This window comes from Ictidomys tridecemlineatus, chromosome 14, assembly GCF_052094955.1.
Source record: "Ictidomys tridecemlineatus isolate mIctTri1 chromosome 14, mIctTri1.hap1, whole genome shotgun sequence".
In the NCBI taxonomy this organism is placed as follows: domain Eukaryota; kingdom Metazoa; phylum Chordata; class Mammalia; order Rodentia; family Sciuridae; genus Ictidomys; species Ictidomys tridecemlineatus.
Window position 1 is genome coordinate 1966489 of NC_135490.1, and position 17816 is coordinate 1984304.

The 17816-nt window shown below is 48.9% G+C and overlaps 1 protein-coding gene across 2 annotated transcripts in view; it reads right to left on the bottom strand.

Annotated features, from left to right (window-relative positions):
* The window catches only part of Csmd1 (CUB and Sushi multiple domains 1), a 1629066-nt gene that overhangs the window by 112846 nt on the left and 1498404 nt on the right, over window positions 1-17816 (bottom strand). For both annotated transcript variants that reach the window (XM_040292009.2, XM_040292008.2), the window contains exons 42-46: window positions 15474-15662; window positions 7448-7625; window positions 5557-5702; window positions 4956-5036; window positions 3902-4015 (exon numbers count right to left, since the gene is read on the bottom strand). In XM_040292009.2, the coding sequence (XP_040147943.1) occupies window positions 3902-4015; window positions 4956-5036; window positions 5557-5702; window positions 7448-7625; window positions 15474-15662 (708 nt within the window). The remainder of the gene's footprint in view (window positions 1-3901; window positions 4016-4955; window positions 5037-5556; window positions 5703-7447; window positions 7626-15473; window positions 15663-17816) is intronic.

The following is a 17816-nucleotide window of genomic DNA, read 5'->3' on the forward strand; positions in this document are numbered from 1 at the left end:
GCACACTCATACATTGTTGGTGGGACTGCAAACTGGTGCAGCCAATATGGAAAGCAGTGTGGAGATCCCTTGGAAATCTGGGAAAGGAACCACCATTTGACCCAGCTATCCCTCTCCTCAGTCTATACCCAAAGGACTTAAAAACAGCATACTATAGTGATGCAGCTATACCAAGTTTATAGCAGCACAATTCACAATAGCTTAACAGTGGAAGCAATCTAGATGCCCTTCAATAGATGAGTGGATAAAGAAACTGTGGTATATATACACAGTAAAATATTACTCAGCATTAAAAGAGAATAAAATCATGGCATTTGCAGGTAAATGGATGGAGAATATCATGCTAAGAGAAGTAAGCCAATCCCAAAAAATCTAAAGGCCAAATGTTCTCTCTGATGCTGATACATGGGGGCAGGCGGGAATGGGAAAAATGGAGGAACTTTGGGCAAAGGGGAGGGAAGGGCAAGGAGAGGGCATGGGGGCAGGAAAGATGGTGGAATGAGATGGACATCATTGCCCCAGGTACCTCTATGACTGCTGCATCATGTACAATCAGGGAAATGAAAAGTGGGGCTGCAATTGTGTACAAGCAATCAAAATGCATTCTGTGGTCATAGATACCTAATTAGAATAAATACATTTTAAAAACTTTAAAAGAATTTAAATTCTATTTCCTCCTACAGCAGTGGTAAAGGAGCCTCTGTGAACACAGGGTGTCTGCCCCACCCAGGTGCTGCTTCCTCTAGGAGAGGCCCAGGGAGTCGGAGCTGTGTCTGAGAACCCTCGCAGGCCCACCTGGGTCTGGAGGCGCACAGCCTTCCTGGAGTCTGCAGCCAGAGCCAGAGCTTCCCTGGCAGAATGGACAGAACGTCACAGGGACAGAAGGTGGGTCCACTGCACGCCTGCCTGCCTCCTCCCAGGTGAAGGTGCTGGGGGCCCGTGGCATCCTGGTGTTGCCCTGGAGAGACGCCTCGCCAGGCACCGCACCCTGTGTGTCTCCTCGCGGCACCTACAGTTAGTTACTAGGGGGCCCTGGCCTCCAGACCCTCGGGACCCAGGAGACTCTCCGGGAGTTGCCCAGATCCTCCATGGGAGGGGAGAGCACACCGGGGCTTGCAAGCAGGGCAGCGGCTCCGGCTCCCATGCAGCTCTAAGCCCAGCCATCTTCTCTGCATTCCAAGAGGTTGCTCTTGTCTTTTTAGAGAAGATGAAATGAAAAACCCACCAAGCCCTTTACATCATGTTTTCACGACCCTTGGCCCCACTTCTTCAGCCTGTGTCTGGGTCCAGAGACGCCTGGGCGTGTGTCTGCAGCGGGCTCAGCGGCTGCCTCCTGCCTGTTCCTGGGGCCCCTGTGGCTTCTCCTCCCCATAGGAGCTGCTGTGCTGGTGTGGCATTCCTGTACCTGCTGGCTCTGTGCAGATGCAGCCAGCACCTTTTCACTAGGGCCCTGGTCAGGTTTCACCCTAAGAGCAAACTGCAAGGATCCAGGCACCCCCAGAGGCCAGCTGCCCTAGTCTCCCAGCCTTTCTGATGATGAATTCTCTTCTCCTTCCGGAATACTTCTCCTCATTGTTTAGAGCAGGTATCTGACACGGTCGTATTTATCTGCCTATGATATTATCTTCCGAAGAACACACTACAATCTTCCCCATGTCTCCCCCAAATTGTTCAAGGCTTTCAAAGCTCAACTTCTAAAACTGAGTCCGGACATAGAGGAAGTGGGATTAAGAGTGAATACATTGTCTCCCTGAGAATTTACTTTGGGACTGACCTCACTTGAGCTCAATCAAGCCAGTCAAATAATAGGAAGTACTTAAAGAAAAAGTGTAATTAGGTGCTTAAGAGATTAAGGATTGGGTGAAAGACATCTGAGCTCCTATTTCCTGTTTCTAAATAATGAGGGGTTGAATGAAGAACAACTAAGAGGCTTTAAGTTCCATTGAAGAGTTTGCTCCTGAGATCCTGGGCTGTCCTGAGCCTGTGCTGCTACTGTGGGCAGGATGTGGGGTGTGCAGCCTGCGCAGGGTGAGTCTGCAGCTGGTGGAACGCAGGAGAGCCCCGTCATGTGGAGAGACATCTGGGTGGCCTTGGTCTGCTCCACTGAGCACAAACTAGGTGACTCTGCACAGCGCAGTAAAGGAGGTAGGTGCCTTGTTTGGGGATGGCCATGTTAGTATGCGAATTTGCCTTTCTTCACATGTCCACTGGGAGCTCCTGGCTTGAAGTCGACCCTTTTGAGAAACCTGAGCCTGCATTTGGCGGGGTGAAAATGTACCTTAAAAATGTAAAGACTTGCCTCTGTTAATTTCATAAAAAATGACCAAGGAATGACATTGGCCAAACCATATCGTCAGATTGTACACAAACACAAAGTGCAACAACAAAACCCACCATTGTGTACAACTGTAAACACATGGAAAAAGACAAACAGATAAATAAAAGAATGTGCCCTTGTGATTATTTTTCCGTTAAAAAATTCTGTGAAATGGCAAAAGCTGCACAAAATATATCCCCCGTTTTGGAAAGAAAATTCAAAAGCAGATTGTTGTTGCCTTGATGATGTGAACACTGATCTTTTCCAAGAAAATGGCTCTGGTGTGCTTCACCAATGTGACCCCTGGCTTCTGGACAGGGGACAGGAGGCCCGGTTTTCTCAAAGAAAGCTGCTCTGCTGGTGTGGCATTCCTAGACCGGCTGGCGCCATGCAGATGCAACCTCAAGGCCTCGTGAGTGTGCAGCAGTGATTGAGTCCGATTAGAATGCAGCTGTTTCAGATGTTGGAAACTCCTCCCCTCTCAAGGTGACTGGGATGCGGCCATCTGATGTAGTGAGGACACACAGTCAAGTCATCAGATGTCAGGGGGGACCTGCTCCAGCTGTGAGCGCTCACAAAGTCACCTCAAAACCCACACTTGACCCTGCAGAACCACCTGCCTCATGCAGGGTCGCAGTCACAGCCCACAGCACTCGCAGCAGCACTCCATCTCTCCTTCCTTTCCTAAGTAAGGCGATGAACCATCATCTTCCCTCTTCATGATGGACGACGGGGACTAGCAACTTGCCCCAGTCACTGGACCTGGACTGGGGTCTTCTCTTTCCAAATTTAAAGTCCATTCAGCCGCTGCACCCTCCCCTGGGACTATCATATTCAGACTCCTGGAGAGGGGGGGTCTGCTGTTCAGTGGCCCAGCATTTGCATTGGGGCATCTTTTAAAATTTAAATTGGCAGCTTTTGAAGGTGAGCTGATGGCACTGCTGATTTTATTTGGGCCACTGAAGATTATTTATGGTCGTCAAGCCTTTTCTTCCAAAGGAATTTGAAGTGGTGCCCTTCGAAGCTGTTTTAAATAGATCTAATAGTATTCTAGTCAATGGATCTGTGGATGCAAGTCTTAAATCTTGTTCTGTTATTATGGATTATCTAAGTTCTTGCATGTGGTCTATTTATTTAAAGGGTATGTGTAAAACATGAAATGTTTACTTGTTGTTTATTCATACATTTTATACCCCAAATATTAAATACCAGCTAATCATATTCATGCTGACGTGTTGACGGGGAATTTCCATGATACACAAATTCTGCCTTGAAATGCACAAAAACAGAGAGGTAGATGAGCAGATGGAACGGAGGCATAGAAAGCTGGGATACAGGAAATGCCGCCAACGTCCTCGGGGCCTCCATAGGGTTCAGGCGTTTGTTTTAAAACCATTTCAAGGTTTCCCTGGGTTTGAGCGTTTTCATGAACTGTGGGGAGAAACAAGGCTTCTCGGAGGGGCCTGGAGAAAAGGCTCTGGATGTTCCCATTGGAGCTGTTTCCCACGGTGGGCTCACAGCACGGGGACCACACCCACCCAGGCAGGGGGAGGCAGTGCTCTGCACCCGGCGGCTCAGGCTTACCTTCACAGGTTGGGAGGGAGCCTTCGAACTGCAGCTGGGAGCCAAGCTTGCAGGTCAGCGTGTCACTGCCCGACAACGTGTAGCCAGGGTGGCACTGGTACCGCACGAAACCTCCTGAAAGAGTCGAGACAACACGACAGAACTGTGCTTTCAAGGCACTCCGAGAGGGGGCGGCAACATGCACAGCAGCCCACTGAGCTGCCCAGCCACGGAGGAGCCACCCAGAGCCACGGTCTGTCTGCTTCTCGTCTGTCCAGAAGGTCCCGTTCTGGGCTCTTGGTTCATCAAATGCCACCCTTAACTCAGCCTGTGCTGCCCCAGAAATGATGTGGGTGTCCTCTTCCCTCATGGACACGCCTGTCCCCTTCCCCAACCTCTATCCATATAGTGTGAGGGAGCCTAGCTTGGGGCAGGGCAGTAGGGAGGGTGACAGGGGCTCTGCACCCCAACAGGGCTCCTCTGAGACCTTGGCCTAAGGAGCCAAGGTCCCCACTCTCCAAGCTGGTAGTCCCACAGCGTGGCCAGGCCTGCGACGTGGCGTGCAGACAGGTTGAGACGCTGCTAATTGGGACTAAAACCCTGGGTCACATGACGACATGGCAAACATGTGCTGTGGCCTCTTCCTTCACATGACCACATGAACACTGCATGAAGTGGACGCTGATGGAAATGACAAAGCCGGACTCAGAATGTCACCATCAACGTTCCCTGGTAGTCACCCCTGGTCTGGGGAAGGGGTGAACCTTGTGGGCATCTCCCTCATGAGACACCGAGACCTGCCCAAGTCTGTCTCTGAACACTGTGAGAAGCAAACCAAGTGGTAGATGCCTTAGGTGAGGAAAGGCTCCAGGTGACAAGAGCAAAAGTCACATGGCAAAGTGGATGACGATTTGGGGAATGGAGAAAGGCAGCATTTTGTCTTGATCTCTGCACAGGCCCCAGCATGCTAGAGGATACCTTTATTCCTAACCAGTTCACCCATCTGCACAGGGACTGCAGGCAGAGGCGGGGGTGAAAGGCCAGGTGTCTGGGTGCCGTATGAAGGACACGTTACCTATTTCAAAGTCCTCGTCCTCTGTGAGCATGTCCGCCTGCGGGACTGCCGGTGGGGGTGGGCACTTCTTCAGCTGAAACGCTGAGGGTCCAAGAAAACAGAATAACAACAGCAGTTGCATTTACTGAATAAGCAAAACATCACAAAACACTTTCTCCCAAAGCTACCATGCACACACTGCAGCACCGCAGGTATACACCGTCACCTACTAATTCCCATCCCCCAGGGGCGTTGATCCCTGCACCCCAGTGACAGATGAGGTCCAGGGACACCAAGGTTACCACCAGCAGGGCCACAGGGTGACTGCTCTCTGCACCTGCTTGCGTTCCGCACAGAGCGGTGGCTTCTTAATCTTGGAATGAGTCCAAGCTTGCTGTGACACAGCACAGCACGACACGAAGGAGTGACCGCCATATGGTAATCATGAAGACATCCCCAAACTGTGAAAGGCCCCAAGAAACTCCGGCCCCAATGCAGGGGCCATGCCACGGAGTGTCAATGGCAGCCATGAAGCACTGGAGCTGGCGCAGAGTGCGGTCACTCCCAGGGGAGACAGCTCCCGAACTCTCTGTCCTCCTCAGAGGGAGGGAAGGGCACTGACCGTGGAAATTGAGGACAAAGAAGCCTCCATTTGAAAAGTCGCTGTGGAATTTGAGCAGGACTTGGCTGGTGGAGCTGTGAGCGGTTTCCAGAGCTGTGTTCCCGCTGAAGACGCCCAGCTGCGGTGCATTCTGGTCAGGACCGTCCCTAGGAACACGGGCAGAGCCTTTGGAACAAGGGCGCCCTCGGCTGAAGCGCAGGCTCTCCTGGCCCCAGAGCTTGCCACCTGGCAGGAGCACACAGTGCCCCCTCCTCTGTAGCCTGGCACCTCAGTGCCTGCAAGGCCACTCTCCAGCCTCCTATCCAAGTCCCTCGCCCAGAGTCTAAGTGCACTGCTGTCTCTATCAGGAGTGAGATCCATGGAGACTTTTACCACAGAATTCAAGCATTTTGTAAAACAATAAAACATAACCATTCTCTGGAGCCTGGGTTTAGTGTCTGAGATCCACAGTCGACTCTGCAGTGTCTCTCCAGCTGATGTCAGCCCGGGCGTGGGCACTGGACAGCCTCAGTGTCCAGACCTTCCCGCCTTCCGATAGCGTCCTCTACGTGGAGCTGCACTGTGACATCTCCATGTTCACCCCAGGATCTGCTCCTCTTTCTCAGGGCCCTGGGGTCCCCTTTCTCACCCCCTCAGGACTGACCCAGAAGCCAGCCTCTCTCTCCCCGCCCTCTGCATCTATGCACCCCAAAATGAGACCAGCTATTTTCAGTCAAAACCGGGACTCCAATCCCTCCTGCTTGGGCACCCCATGGCCATCTTAGTGCCCCTAAAATAAAGCCTACATCTGCATCATGAGTCAGCGAGGCCCTGCCACCTGCCCTGCTGTAGCCACCTCTTGCCCTCCCTGTGGGCTTTAAGGAGAGGTCAGCCACGTTGCATGCAGAGGTTGGCCACGCTGCACACACACACACACACACACACACACACACACACACACACAGACACACACGCACACACTACTTGTGGTTCCTTTAGCCTCCGTGCAGTTCATTCCAGCCACATAACGCTCCCCTGGAGCTATCGCAGGGCCACAGTCGACCCCAGTCCCTTCTGCACTCTCACCTCAGAACTCCAGGGTCGGGAGCCTTCCCCAGGCCTCCGTCCTGCACAGCCACAGCCTCCCCCCACCCGCTCAGGGTCACCCCACAGCCCCAGGAAAGCCAGCTCCACAGAAGTATCAGGGCTGAGAGGGCCAAGTAGCAAGCGGTCCCTGAGTAACCGTGTCTTCAGTATTTCTAGAAACATCCAACAACGGCAAAGGATCCCACACCTTTTCTTTTAGAAAAAAAATAACATTTAAAAATGTAAAACAGAAGCCAGGTGTGGTGGCGCACTCCTGTGATCCCAGTGGCTCCAGAGGCTGATGGAGGAGCGTCGTGAGTTCAAAGCCAGCTTGAACAACTTAGTGAGGCGCTAAACAACTCATGAGAGTCTGTCTCTAAATAAAACACAAAAAGGGCTCAGGAAGTGGCTCAGAGCTAAGTACCCTGTGTTCAAACCCTGTACCAAAAGAAAGAACAAACAAAAAACTTAAAATAGAATGATCTTAGTGGGGAATGAAATTGACCCAATTCTCTGTGTACATGTATGAATATGTAACAGTGAATCCCACTGTTACATAAGAACAATTCTAATGCACCAATAAAAACATTTTTTAAAAAAATAAGTTTCAAGTATTCTCATATATTGAAAATGATCCTGGACATCTCCACCATAGACCAAGGCCTACCTTGGAATCCACCCTCTCCACCCCTAGACTTTGCTGGTGAGCCTCTTTTCTACACCTATCTACCCGCTCACTGGGAACCCTACTCTGCTCCACAGGAGGTGTGAAGGTGGGGTGGACGGGCCCTGGGTGGCCACAGGCTTTGCCGGGCTGTGCACCTACCAGACAGCGATGTAGTCGTTCACAGCCTCCGTCTGCAGCAGCGTGAAGTTGATGTACACCCCGTGCCCCGGAGGGACCGAGATCAGCCAGACACAGTCCTTCAGAATCGGGTACTCGTCCGGAAAGCCAGGGGAGTAGATGGTGCCGTTCTCGGACGTCACGTTATACCCGCAAGGAGCTGAAGGAAGAGATCCACAGTGAGCCTGGTGCCAGCGGGTGCAGGGGGCAGGCCCCGTTTCAGAGCTCTCAGCCAAAGCTCCCCAGTGAGAGGTGACTGAGGTGCTTCTCAGGGTTGCCAAAGCGGTTCCCCCAAAACCAGGAACCTGCGGAAGAGTCACACTTCTAACCCGAGTTCTCTCAGCCTCACTAGATACAGACTCTAGACCTTCAAATTGCCTTCTGGACAGCCACTCCCACAGGAGGATGCATGCCCATCACCTGGGACTGAGCCGATGACCCCTGATGTTCCAATGTCAAGGGCCATGTGGAAATGACACAGGAACACAAATCTGGGTGTTTCTGGGCTAAGGCATGGCCCTAAAGCCTATGTAAGCTGTCCACTGGGAGGCATCGGAGCCCACTACCGTGGAGCAAAGATGCTACCAATTCTCTGCAGAGGCAGACCTCAAGAAGCAAGGCAAAATCATGTCAGTGTTTCTTTCCTGAAGTACTTCCATGTCCACTAATGTCAAGTTATGTGAAGAATCCCAGGGCACAGTCTATTTTTATTTTACTGAATAAACTGACATTTATTGTTGCCATGGCAATTATTTCACTTACAGAAAAGTGATATGGCCAGGTATTACTAGAACAATTTGAAATGTAGTCTTTAATTCAAATGGAGGATTGCACATCAAAGTCGTAGACAAGTAGACTTTAAAATAAAACCAAAAGCAGCCGCCAGGGACTGAGGGCCCACTCACTATAGGATCTTCAGGACCATCAAAGACTGGCCAGGAGAGACATTGACTAGATGCAGCCAAGAGGCCAGAGCCCACAAGAAGACAGACAAGAAGAAAAGTGTAGTAATGGCTCAAAGTAAGGACTGAGGAGGCAGCACGGGCCACGCGTGACCACACAGATCAACACCCGGGGGCGTCAGTGGGGGCGTGCACCCATGTCAAACGGACCACAGCTGGCCAAGGCTCCCACCAAGTCATGGGGAAGGGCTGGGGAGAGCATTTGAGAAGCCTGAGACCTAAGTAGGGTTTGGATTCAGACACCCCAATTTATGACCTAGCAAAGCAGAGATGGCTCAGAGCCCTGTTTCTGCATCTTTGGTGAGGCCAGGGCACAGTGCGCTCTTGTTTACAAGTTGACTCTGGTAATGAGGGCACCACCTGCACAGAATCACCCTTCCCACAGGGAAAAGCAAATCGAGCACCACAGTCTCCACTCTAAGGCAAGAGAGATGACGTGAGGGTCCTGGCAGATGACCCTTGACCTCTAGCATGCTGTCACTCAAAAGCTCTTCCTCAGCGACCAAGGCCCCTACCCTTGTTCTGCTTCATACAAGAAACCCTGCTGCGCCCCTCCCCTGACTCAGGCAATGGCAAGGCCCTACTGAGGTGGATGGCGCAAGGCGTCCATCCTCTGGAGGAGCGCAGTATGTTTCTGGGAATGGGCTGATTTGTTTTTGTATTCCTTTAATAAGTATAGTTTTGATTTCTCATATGACCATTAAATATAAAGGAAAAATCATGACTTTCCCAATTAATGCAACTACTTCTAAAGCATAGATCTGTTTGCTCTAAATGCAATGATTCAGCTGTGGAGTGTAAATTGTTAATGTCTAAAGAAAAACTCCCTGTATTCCTGTTAAGGAAGTTTTTGAGAAATTAAATTAAAATCTAGAGAAGAAAAATTAATGTTAAGAAGATAGATTAGTGCTTAGTACTGGGCAACTTGTTCTTGTTCCTGTGCACAATGGTTTGTGCTCTTACTCCTGTTTGATTAAAATTAATAACAAGTCAACAACTTACCGTAATCATGGCACCGGTTCCAGCCAGTAAGTCAAGAAAGAATAGTCAAGGTATAGGCCAATAGTTTGGGACATTTGTAACTATTATTAAAAGTTAACTAAGCAGAAACTGCTCAAAGCAAAACTCGAACTGAAAGTACAAATGCTTGCTTATGCATAAGCCAAGATACATTCTTCTATTCTAATTGTAGCTATGTAATATTTTGTTTTGTTTGAATAATGATTCCTGTTTTGTAACCACAAAGTACTGTGAGCCTGCCAAAATGAAAAGTATATATGATCAACTTCACAAGTAAAGATTGGGATCAACACCTTCACTTTGGTGTCTGTGTTGTTTCTCCACCCCCTCTTTCGCCGACTCCTCACCATCCGTTCGTCTCCTGAGACCCCCTGTTGGAGCTGGTCTCCGACAAAACCCAGGTAACAAACCCTCCCTTTCACTCAGGTAACAAGCACTAACTGAGAGTCTATTGTGTCCCAAGAAGTGTTTGGGGCTAGGACACAGCTGTGAGCAAGGCAGCCTGGTTCCTGCCGTGGTGGACCCTAGGGGATGGTGACAGAGGCCATCAAACATGCTCTGAAGAGTGTGGAACTAAGCTGGTACAGGGCCTTCAGGGAGGAGCAGATACTCCTGTCCTGAGAGTGATGTTCCTGTCAGTGCAGGTGAGACTTTCTCAGGGCAAAATCCTGTCCCCTTCCTGTGTGCAGAGGAGGACTGTAAAACACCAGTGTAAGTCCCCCCTATGCCACCTGGTTCCCAGGAGTCAATGCCCTCCTGAGTGGCAGCAGAGGCACCTGTGGGTTCCTCCAGTGACCTCCCGCTGGACTGCACAGAAGTGGGTGTGGGAAGGGCATCCCCCGCCCTCCCCCACACGTGGGGCTCAGGTGCAGAGGGCAGTGGGACAGGGAGATGCTAGTGGGGCACCTGTGCCTTCTCTCTTAAACATTAGCAAGAACCAAAACAATTCACATTGTGAAGCCAGTAAAGTCCACTGAGAGAATTACAGATACTTAGAGTTTCCTCTAGAATTGTACTAAGATTTCTGCTTAAACTTAAAAGTGTGAGAAAGAGAAAAAAAATCTTCCAGTATTAAAACACCAATAAATCCATTTAGTGTGATTCTCCTGGCTTATGAACTCTTGGATATTTATGTCCAAGCACTGAGTGTTCAGTCTCACCTGGGGAGCACTAGGGTGTGGCTCAGTCTCACCTGGGGAGCACCAGGTATGGCTCAGTCTCACCTGGAGAGTACCAGGTGTGGCTCAGTCTCACCTGGGGAGTACCAGGTGTGGCTCAGTCTCACCTGGGGAGCACCAGGTGTGGCTCAGTCTCACCTGGGGAGCACCAGGTGTGGCTCAGTCTCACCTGGGGAGCACCAGGTGTGGCTCAGTCTCACCTGGGGAGCACCAGGTGTGGCTCAGTCTCACCTGGGGAGTACCAGGTGTGGCTCAGTCTCATCTGGGGAGCACCAGGGTGTGGTTCAGACTCACCTGGGGAGCACCAGGGTGTGGCTCAGTCTCACCTGGGGAGCACCAGGGTGTGGCTCAGTCTCACCTGAGGAGCACCAGGGTGTGGCTCAGTCTCACCTGAGGAGCACCAGGGTGTGGCTCAGTCTCACCTGGGGAGCACCAGGGTGTGGCTCAGTCTCACCTGAAGAGCACCAGGGTGTGGCTCAGTCTCACCTGGGGAGCACCAGGGTGTGGCTCAGTCTCACCTGAAGAGCACCAGGGTGTGGCTCAGTCTCACCTGAAGAGCACCAGGATGTGGCTCAGTCTCACCTGGGGAGCACCAGAGTGTGGCTCAGTCTCACCTGGAGAGCACCAGGGTGTGGCTCAGTCTCACCTGGGGAGCACCAGGGTGTGGCTCAGTCTCACCTGGGGAGCACCAGGATGTGGCTCAGTCTCACCTGGGGAGCACCAGAGTGTGGCTCAGTCTCACCTGGAGAGCACCAGGGTGTGGCTCAGTCTCACCTGAAGAGCACCAGGGTGTGGCTCAGTCTCACCTGGGGAGCACCAGGATGTGGCTCAGTCTCACCTGGGGAGCACCAGAGTGTGGCTCAGTCTCACCTGGAGAGCACCAGGGTGTGGCTCAGTCTCACCTGAAGAGCACCAGGGTGTGGCTCAGTCTCACCTGGGGAGTACCAGGGTGTGGCTCAGTCTCACCTGGGGAGTACCAGGTATGGCTGCCCCCATGATTCCCTTCCCTTAGGCTGGTTTTCTAGGGACGGCTTTCAGGTAAGGGATGGTGCACTCTGTCACAGGAGGCTGCTATGGTTTGGATATGAGATGTCCCGAGACGCTCATGCTAGGCTGCGTAGCTAGGTTCAGAGATGAAATGATTAGATTATGAGAGCTGTGGCATCAACAGTGGATTAATCCATTTGATGAGTTCGTGGATTAGTAATGTGAATGGATGATTAGGTGGTAACTGCAGGCAGGCAAGGTGTGACTGTAGGAAATAGGTCACTGGGAGTGTGGCTTTGGGAAGTGTATCTGTCCCCAGCCCCTCTAGCTCTCTCTCCTTCTGGTTGTTCCTGCCTGAGCACCTTTCCTGCACCATGTTCTTCTACGCTGAAGTTCTGCCTCACCTTGGGATGATCAGAGAGTGAACCTCTCACACCGTGTCCCCAAAATAAACTCCCTGCTTTAAGTTGCTCTTCTTAGGTATTTTGGTCATAGCAATGAAAGCTGGTCAATAGAAAGTCCTCTTTTGGCAAGCAGAGTTTAAAAACAGTATTTATGAATAAAAATAAGAAAAAACAAAGAGAGAATTACATTCTTTGTAGTCAGTTTTATTCTAAACTATTAGGAGAGATTAGTTTCTGTATTTACCAGTTGATTTGGCAAAATCTACTTCTAAAAAGAATGTACATAACTTTTTATGATGCTTGGGTGGCTAAATGACTTGTGCCAATTATGCAATTAAATTGTACTCTGCTTAGGAAATATATTAAACTCAAAGAGTACATATTAGCTACCCTAATAATGAGGTTCTACACAACTCCCCGCTCTACACACAGTTGAATATTTTACAGTGAGACAGGTCATGAGAGTGTGACAGGGATTAAATTTACTTAAAATATCTTAAAACTATACCTACATAATTTTTCAGTGGTAAAGAATTAATTAGGCCAATAAAATATTTGAAATTTTTGAACTACATTTCTAAGTATAGACAAATATATAATTATCAAATTACATAATAAATTAACAAGCTATAGCCTTTTAAAGCAGGTTTTGACAATTGTAACACTTTTGTTGAAATGAAATTTCTGTGTAATTATGCTATTGAAAGAATATATATATTAGAGCTACTTCATGTTTTGAATTTCCATTACTTTGGGCTTTATTTTTTCTTTTAATAGACATTGTTTTTTAGATCATAGCTTTTCAGGTAATTTTACAAAATAGGGTCATTTATGGCTTCACATGAAAATACTCTCAGCATATTAATTCAAATTGATTTAACATTTCCTTGAGCAGATTGATGCCTTAAGGTTTAGAACTCTTGACTGTTAAAGGTCAGTGCTGGCCAGCTCTAAGGAAGCCAGCCGGAAGTCATTCCAAGTACCTGTTCCTTTCTGAAGGGCTTTGAATCTGAAGCACTGGACCCTGAAGGGCCTTCTCAGCACCACTGTCCTGTGCCTCTGCCATGAATCTGGTAGCAGTGGGTGGCACCAGGCACTAGTGACAGATGCCTCGAGTGAGGACTCCACACGGTCAGCAGAAGGTGCCGGAGTCTCCGTGCAGGGCTGTGGAGCCCTGAAAGCTAGAGTGCATCTCGGAAGTCCATCTCGCTTCTCAAACAGAGTCTTCTTATAATTTGAACTATTACCTTCCACAGGCACATGAACTCCTGGGTGGAAATGCTCCGCGTGCTTATGTTCTTACTGCATCCAGTGTGGACAGGGTACTAACACACATTGAGGGCTTGCAGAAAGTCTTCTGGACAGCCCCTCTAATTGCAACCAAATCTCATTTTAGGTGAATCTCATGCTTTAGTTTTTTTTTTTTTTTTTAATACTGTTCATGACCTTATTGGTAAAAAAAAAAAAAAAAAAAAAAAAAAAAAGAGCCATAACTAAGAATCCTGGTGTGGTAAAGGTCTTGGCCACAAAGGGGTCTGGCCTTGGCTGTTGCTCTGGGAGGTCCCCCTGGACACCTGCAGGAAGGCCTGGAGTGGGGTGGGGCTGGTCCCACTGGTAGTGCTGAGGTAGGCTCGTGGCCACACCTGGAAGACCTATGGTGGGATTCAGGCTGGTTATGACTCTGACTGTCCACTTGGGTCTCCGCTGGCAATCACCCATGTCCATGGGACGCAGCCCATAGAGACTCTGACGCTGGGCTCAGGTGAGCATTCCAGGTGGGCCGCACTCTGTGTGTGGTTGCAGGTGATGCAGAGCGAGCAGTGTGTCCTCTCCGCCCTGCCCTGCCCGTGTGTCCTCCCGCTGGACGACTCCCACACCCCCTGTCCTGTTAGCAATGAAGAGCATGTTGTAGTTTTTTGTACCTTCATGAGCTTCTGTGATACTGGACCCCAGGCTCGTTTTGGAGTCTGAAGGCTTAAGTCTCACAGTCTGGCTGACTTTGGGTGGGGTTCCACACCATGATGGAATTAGAATATACGGCTTCACTTTAAAGTACATCAGCAGAAGGGTACTTGGTTATTTTCATACTAACAAAATAATTCTAAACCAAATCAGTTTTTTCCATATTGTAAAATTCAACTAAAAGTAATGAGATCAAATTAAATATTTAATTATTCTTCTTCAATATCAACCCAAGGAATCTACTTTACATAAATTCAAATTCAGGGAATAATAAGACATAATTTTAATTCTGGCAATTTCAAAGTGATTTATGCATATAAATATCAGTTTTCTAGGTGGTGCTGGAGGATGGACTGGTTCATGCTAATCACCTGCTCTACCACTGAGCTACAACTCCAACCCTAAATGTGTTTTTAAGTGGAAAGTAGTAAGAATTAAAGGTTTTTAAAAATGTCTTAATGAAAGATTAGATAATTGCTCATACACTTAGTCTCACAAAGCCAATTTATAATAAATATTGAGCCAAGATGAGAAATTTTCATGTACAGCCAAGATTATTCTCTTCATAATTGTCTTTTAATGGAAAATATAGGTAAAATTTGTGACTTTTAAGGTCTACATGACTTGCTTGCTTTGCTTCTTCAGTAGAAATCCAAACCTGGATAGTCTCTCCCTTTCACCAGGGGTGAAGTGCTCAGCATTTCAAAGCTGCACAGGGCTGGCCACTCCTTTATTTCTTTGTTCAAAGGTGCTGTGTTTATAAGGCTAGAACAATGGGTTTCCAGGAGATTTTCCGTTACACATCATTCCGCCTAAATGCTGTACCTCCTCAATTCATTTCACCTTGGTATTGAAAAAACGACTAAGTGATAAAAAATTGGAGGCTATAGGGAATCTGTGAGAAAGGACCCAGCACAGAGGAGGGGGTGTCCAGTGAGCCGGTGTCACGCTCCACCTCTGCAGGATCCTGACAGCACCTCCCTGGAGTCCCCACGGCCAAGCACTGTGGGGCTCCTGCTCCGAGCCTGCTTGTACCTTCAGGGTTCTCTGTCTCCACAAAGCACTATTTGCCCATCAGGGCCCACTGCAAAACGGACTTGGTGTCACCAGACACAAATGTGATGTGCGATACGAGAAGACAGACCTCAGATGAAATCCACAGCCACCCTTCTCCCCTCTGATCTCACACTGTGCTCAGTGCTGTGCTCCCTCTCTTCTTCTGCACCTCCTCTCCACCCGCTCCTCGGCCTGGGGTTGCAGTAGGATTGTTTATTCACTTGTCATCCTTAGAGTTCCCTGGAGACCAGGGCCTATTTGGGTTTTTAACATTTTAATATTTGGTGATATGTTCCTAAACTACTAAGTGGTGCGAGTGTCACACAGGAGATTCTCAATAAATATTTGCTGAATAAATGGATGAATTGCTGCACTAATATTTGCTGCACTGCTACAACCATGAGAAGTCAAACTGCCCCGAGAAGGACGACGGACCCACCGTCACATCGCGGGAAGGGGTGGTTCCAGTTTCTGTTGATGCCGTGCTGACAGGTGAGGACGGGGTGGCCCAGGAGGACATACCCTGGGTAGCACTCAAACGATATGGACTGCCCCACACTGTAATCCGAGTTGGTCATGTACCCGTTCTGGAAGGGCGGTGGGTCCGGGCAGTTCTGCAGTTCATAGGCTGAAAGGCAAACAGAGGGCAAGAGGTGAGTCAGGCTTTCCGAGCACCAGAGTGGCTGCACACAGCTTCTGAGGTGGACTTTCCCGACACAGGCTCTAAGAAATGTCTTTCCAAGGAGTCAGTTGCCATCCTGGATAAATTAAAGAATAATTATCAGCAGTAGTGGAGTTATAACCACCCACATTTAATGAGTACTTACTGTGTGCTTTAGAAGAAAGATAGCATATACCAAAAAATAAAACTGACAATATTTACCTTGGAAAGAAAGTACAATTTAATTTGAAAAGTAATATAAATGATGATAAAAACTGCCTATAAAGAATACTGAGTTATCATGGGCCCAAAGCCTTTTCTTTTTCTTTTTCTTTGTAATTTAACAGAGAAATAGGTAAGAGTGGTTTACCTTGTGATCATAGCCCTCAGTGGCTCTGAGCCTTTTTTTTTTCAGGACAATATATGGCTTTATTTTCTATATGAGAAAAAGCAGATAATTTAACAATAGAAAGCACATATGTATCTTGTTTCCCAGATGAACTCTATATTTCTAGTGAATGAGATCCATATTTAAACTTAGACTCTCCTATTTCATGGAACGTGGCTCCCTGAACTTGCTACTCTTGGAAGGAAGAGAGGTTCCGCTGTGAGTGAGCACGTTGCCCTTTGTGGGAACAGCAGAAGGCAGGAGTAGAGCTCCATGGGAAAGACATGCCTTGCAGCAAGACCTCTTAGAGGCTCACTACATAAATTTTAGATAAATCATTTAACATTTCTTTTATTTATTTGTTCTAATTAGTTACACATGACATCAGAATGCATTTCGGTTCATTGTATGCAAATGGAGCACGACTTTTCCTTTCTCTGGTTGTGCAGGATGCAGAGTCCCACCATTTGTGCCATCGCATGTGTCCCCAGGGTAATGAAGTCCTTCTCCTTCCACCGTCTTTCCTACCCCCAGGCCCCTCCCCGCCACACTCCAAAGTTCTCTGAGGCCTTTTTTAAAGGACCTGATTTTCTTTTCCTCTTCTCCCTCTCCTCCCCGCAACCTGAGTGCAGGGAACAAGATTATCCTGAGTTATCTGTGCTCCACAGGAAGAAGACGTCTCCCAGAGGACCTAGAAGTGACCAGGAAATCCCAACACACCATCAGGGTGACATGGGACCCCTTCTTGGGTGACATGGGACCCCTTCTTTAAGGAAGCCTTTGAGTCGCTCTTTAACAGCTGGGTTTTCCCTGATGGTCAGACTCACAGCCTCAGGCAGGAGTCCCTGTGTTTCTCCTTTTCTAGTAAATCAATAAACCTTCTCTTTCCTTTTTCTGAAAACCACATCATTATTAAATTGGCACGAATTGGCACTGGGGCCATATACTTCCCATAGGACCACTATGATCTAGTGCTTTCATCCAGAAACGTGAACTCTAGTCGCATCGTCTGGCCTAACTTTACTTATTACACATAAATAGGGAAATTCATTCCATTTTCTTTAATTTTTCTAAAAAGTAAAAATAAGACTGTGGAATCACGAAGGTGGTAGTGGCTCTGGGCACAATTTTACGATTCGGAGTTCACCATGCTTGGTCATTAACTTGGTGCTCCTTGGGATCGGGGCCAGTGGACCAGAGCACACCTGCCGTGTGCAGCCCATGCCGCTAAGTTCTGCCCATGGGTAAGAGTTAGCTAGTGCGCGGAGTGGGTGCAACTCCTGAGGTGACCCTGTGGCTAGAGAGCCCTGCAGCTGGAGCACACCCACAGAGAACTGGGTGGGGACTCGCTCCTCACAGTGCACCACCCTCAGGCCAGCTACCCAGGACCCCCGGGACCCAGTGAAACAGAAAGGACTGGTGACTCTATAGGACTGATGGCAAACAGAGCAGTGACCAAAGATGCAGTGACCCCAGAGAGCTGGCCCTAGGGAATGGCCTGGAAGAAAATTTCAACCCTGGAGGTGGACAGTTTAGCCATGGGCACCTGGAAGAGGATGGGTTATCTGAAATCTGTGAACGCACACTGAGAGATCATTCTCTCTACAGGGCCTGCTGGGGGCTTTCTGGATTTTGGACTTTCTGCTTTAACTGCCTGAAGTGGAGGGGAGGGACAGGAGTGAGGGGACAAAGGGAGCAGGCAGCTCGCAGGGCCGGAGGAGCTGGTGGAGGTC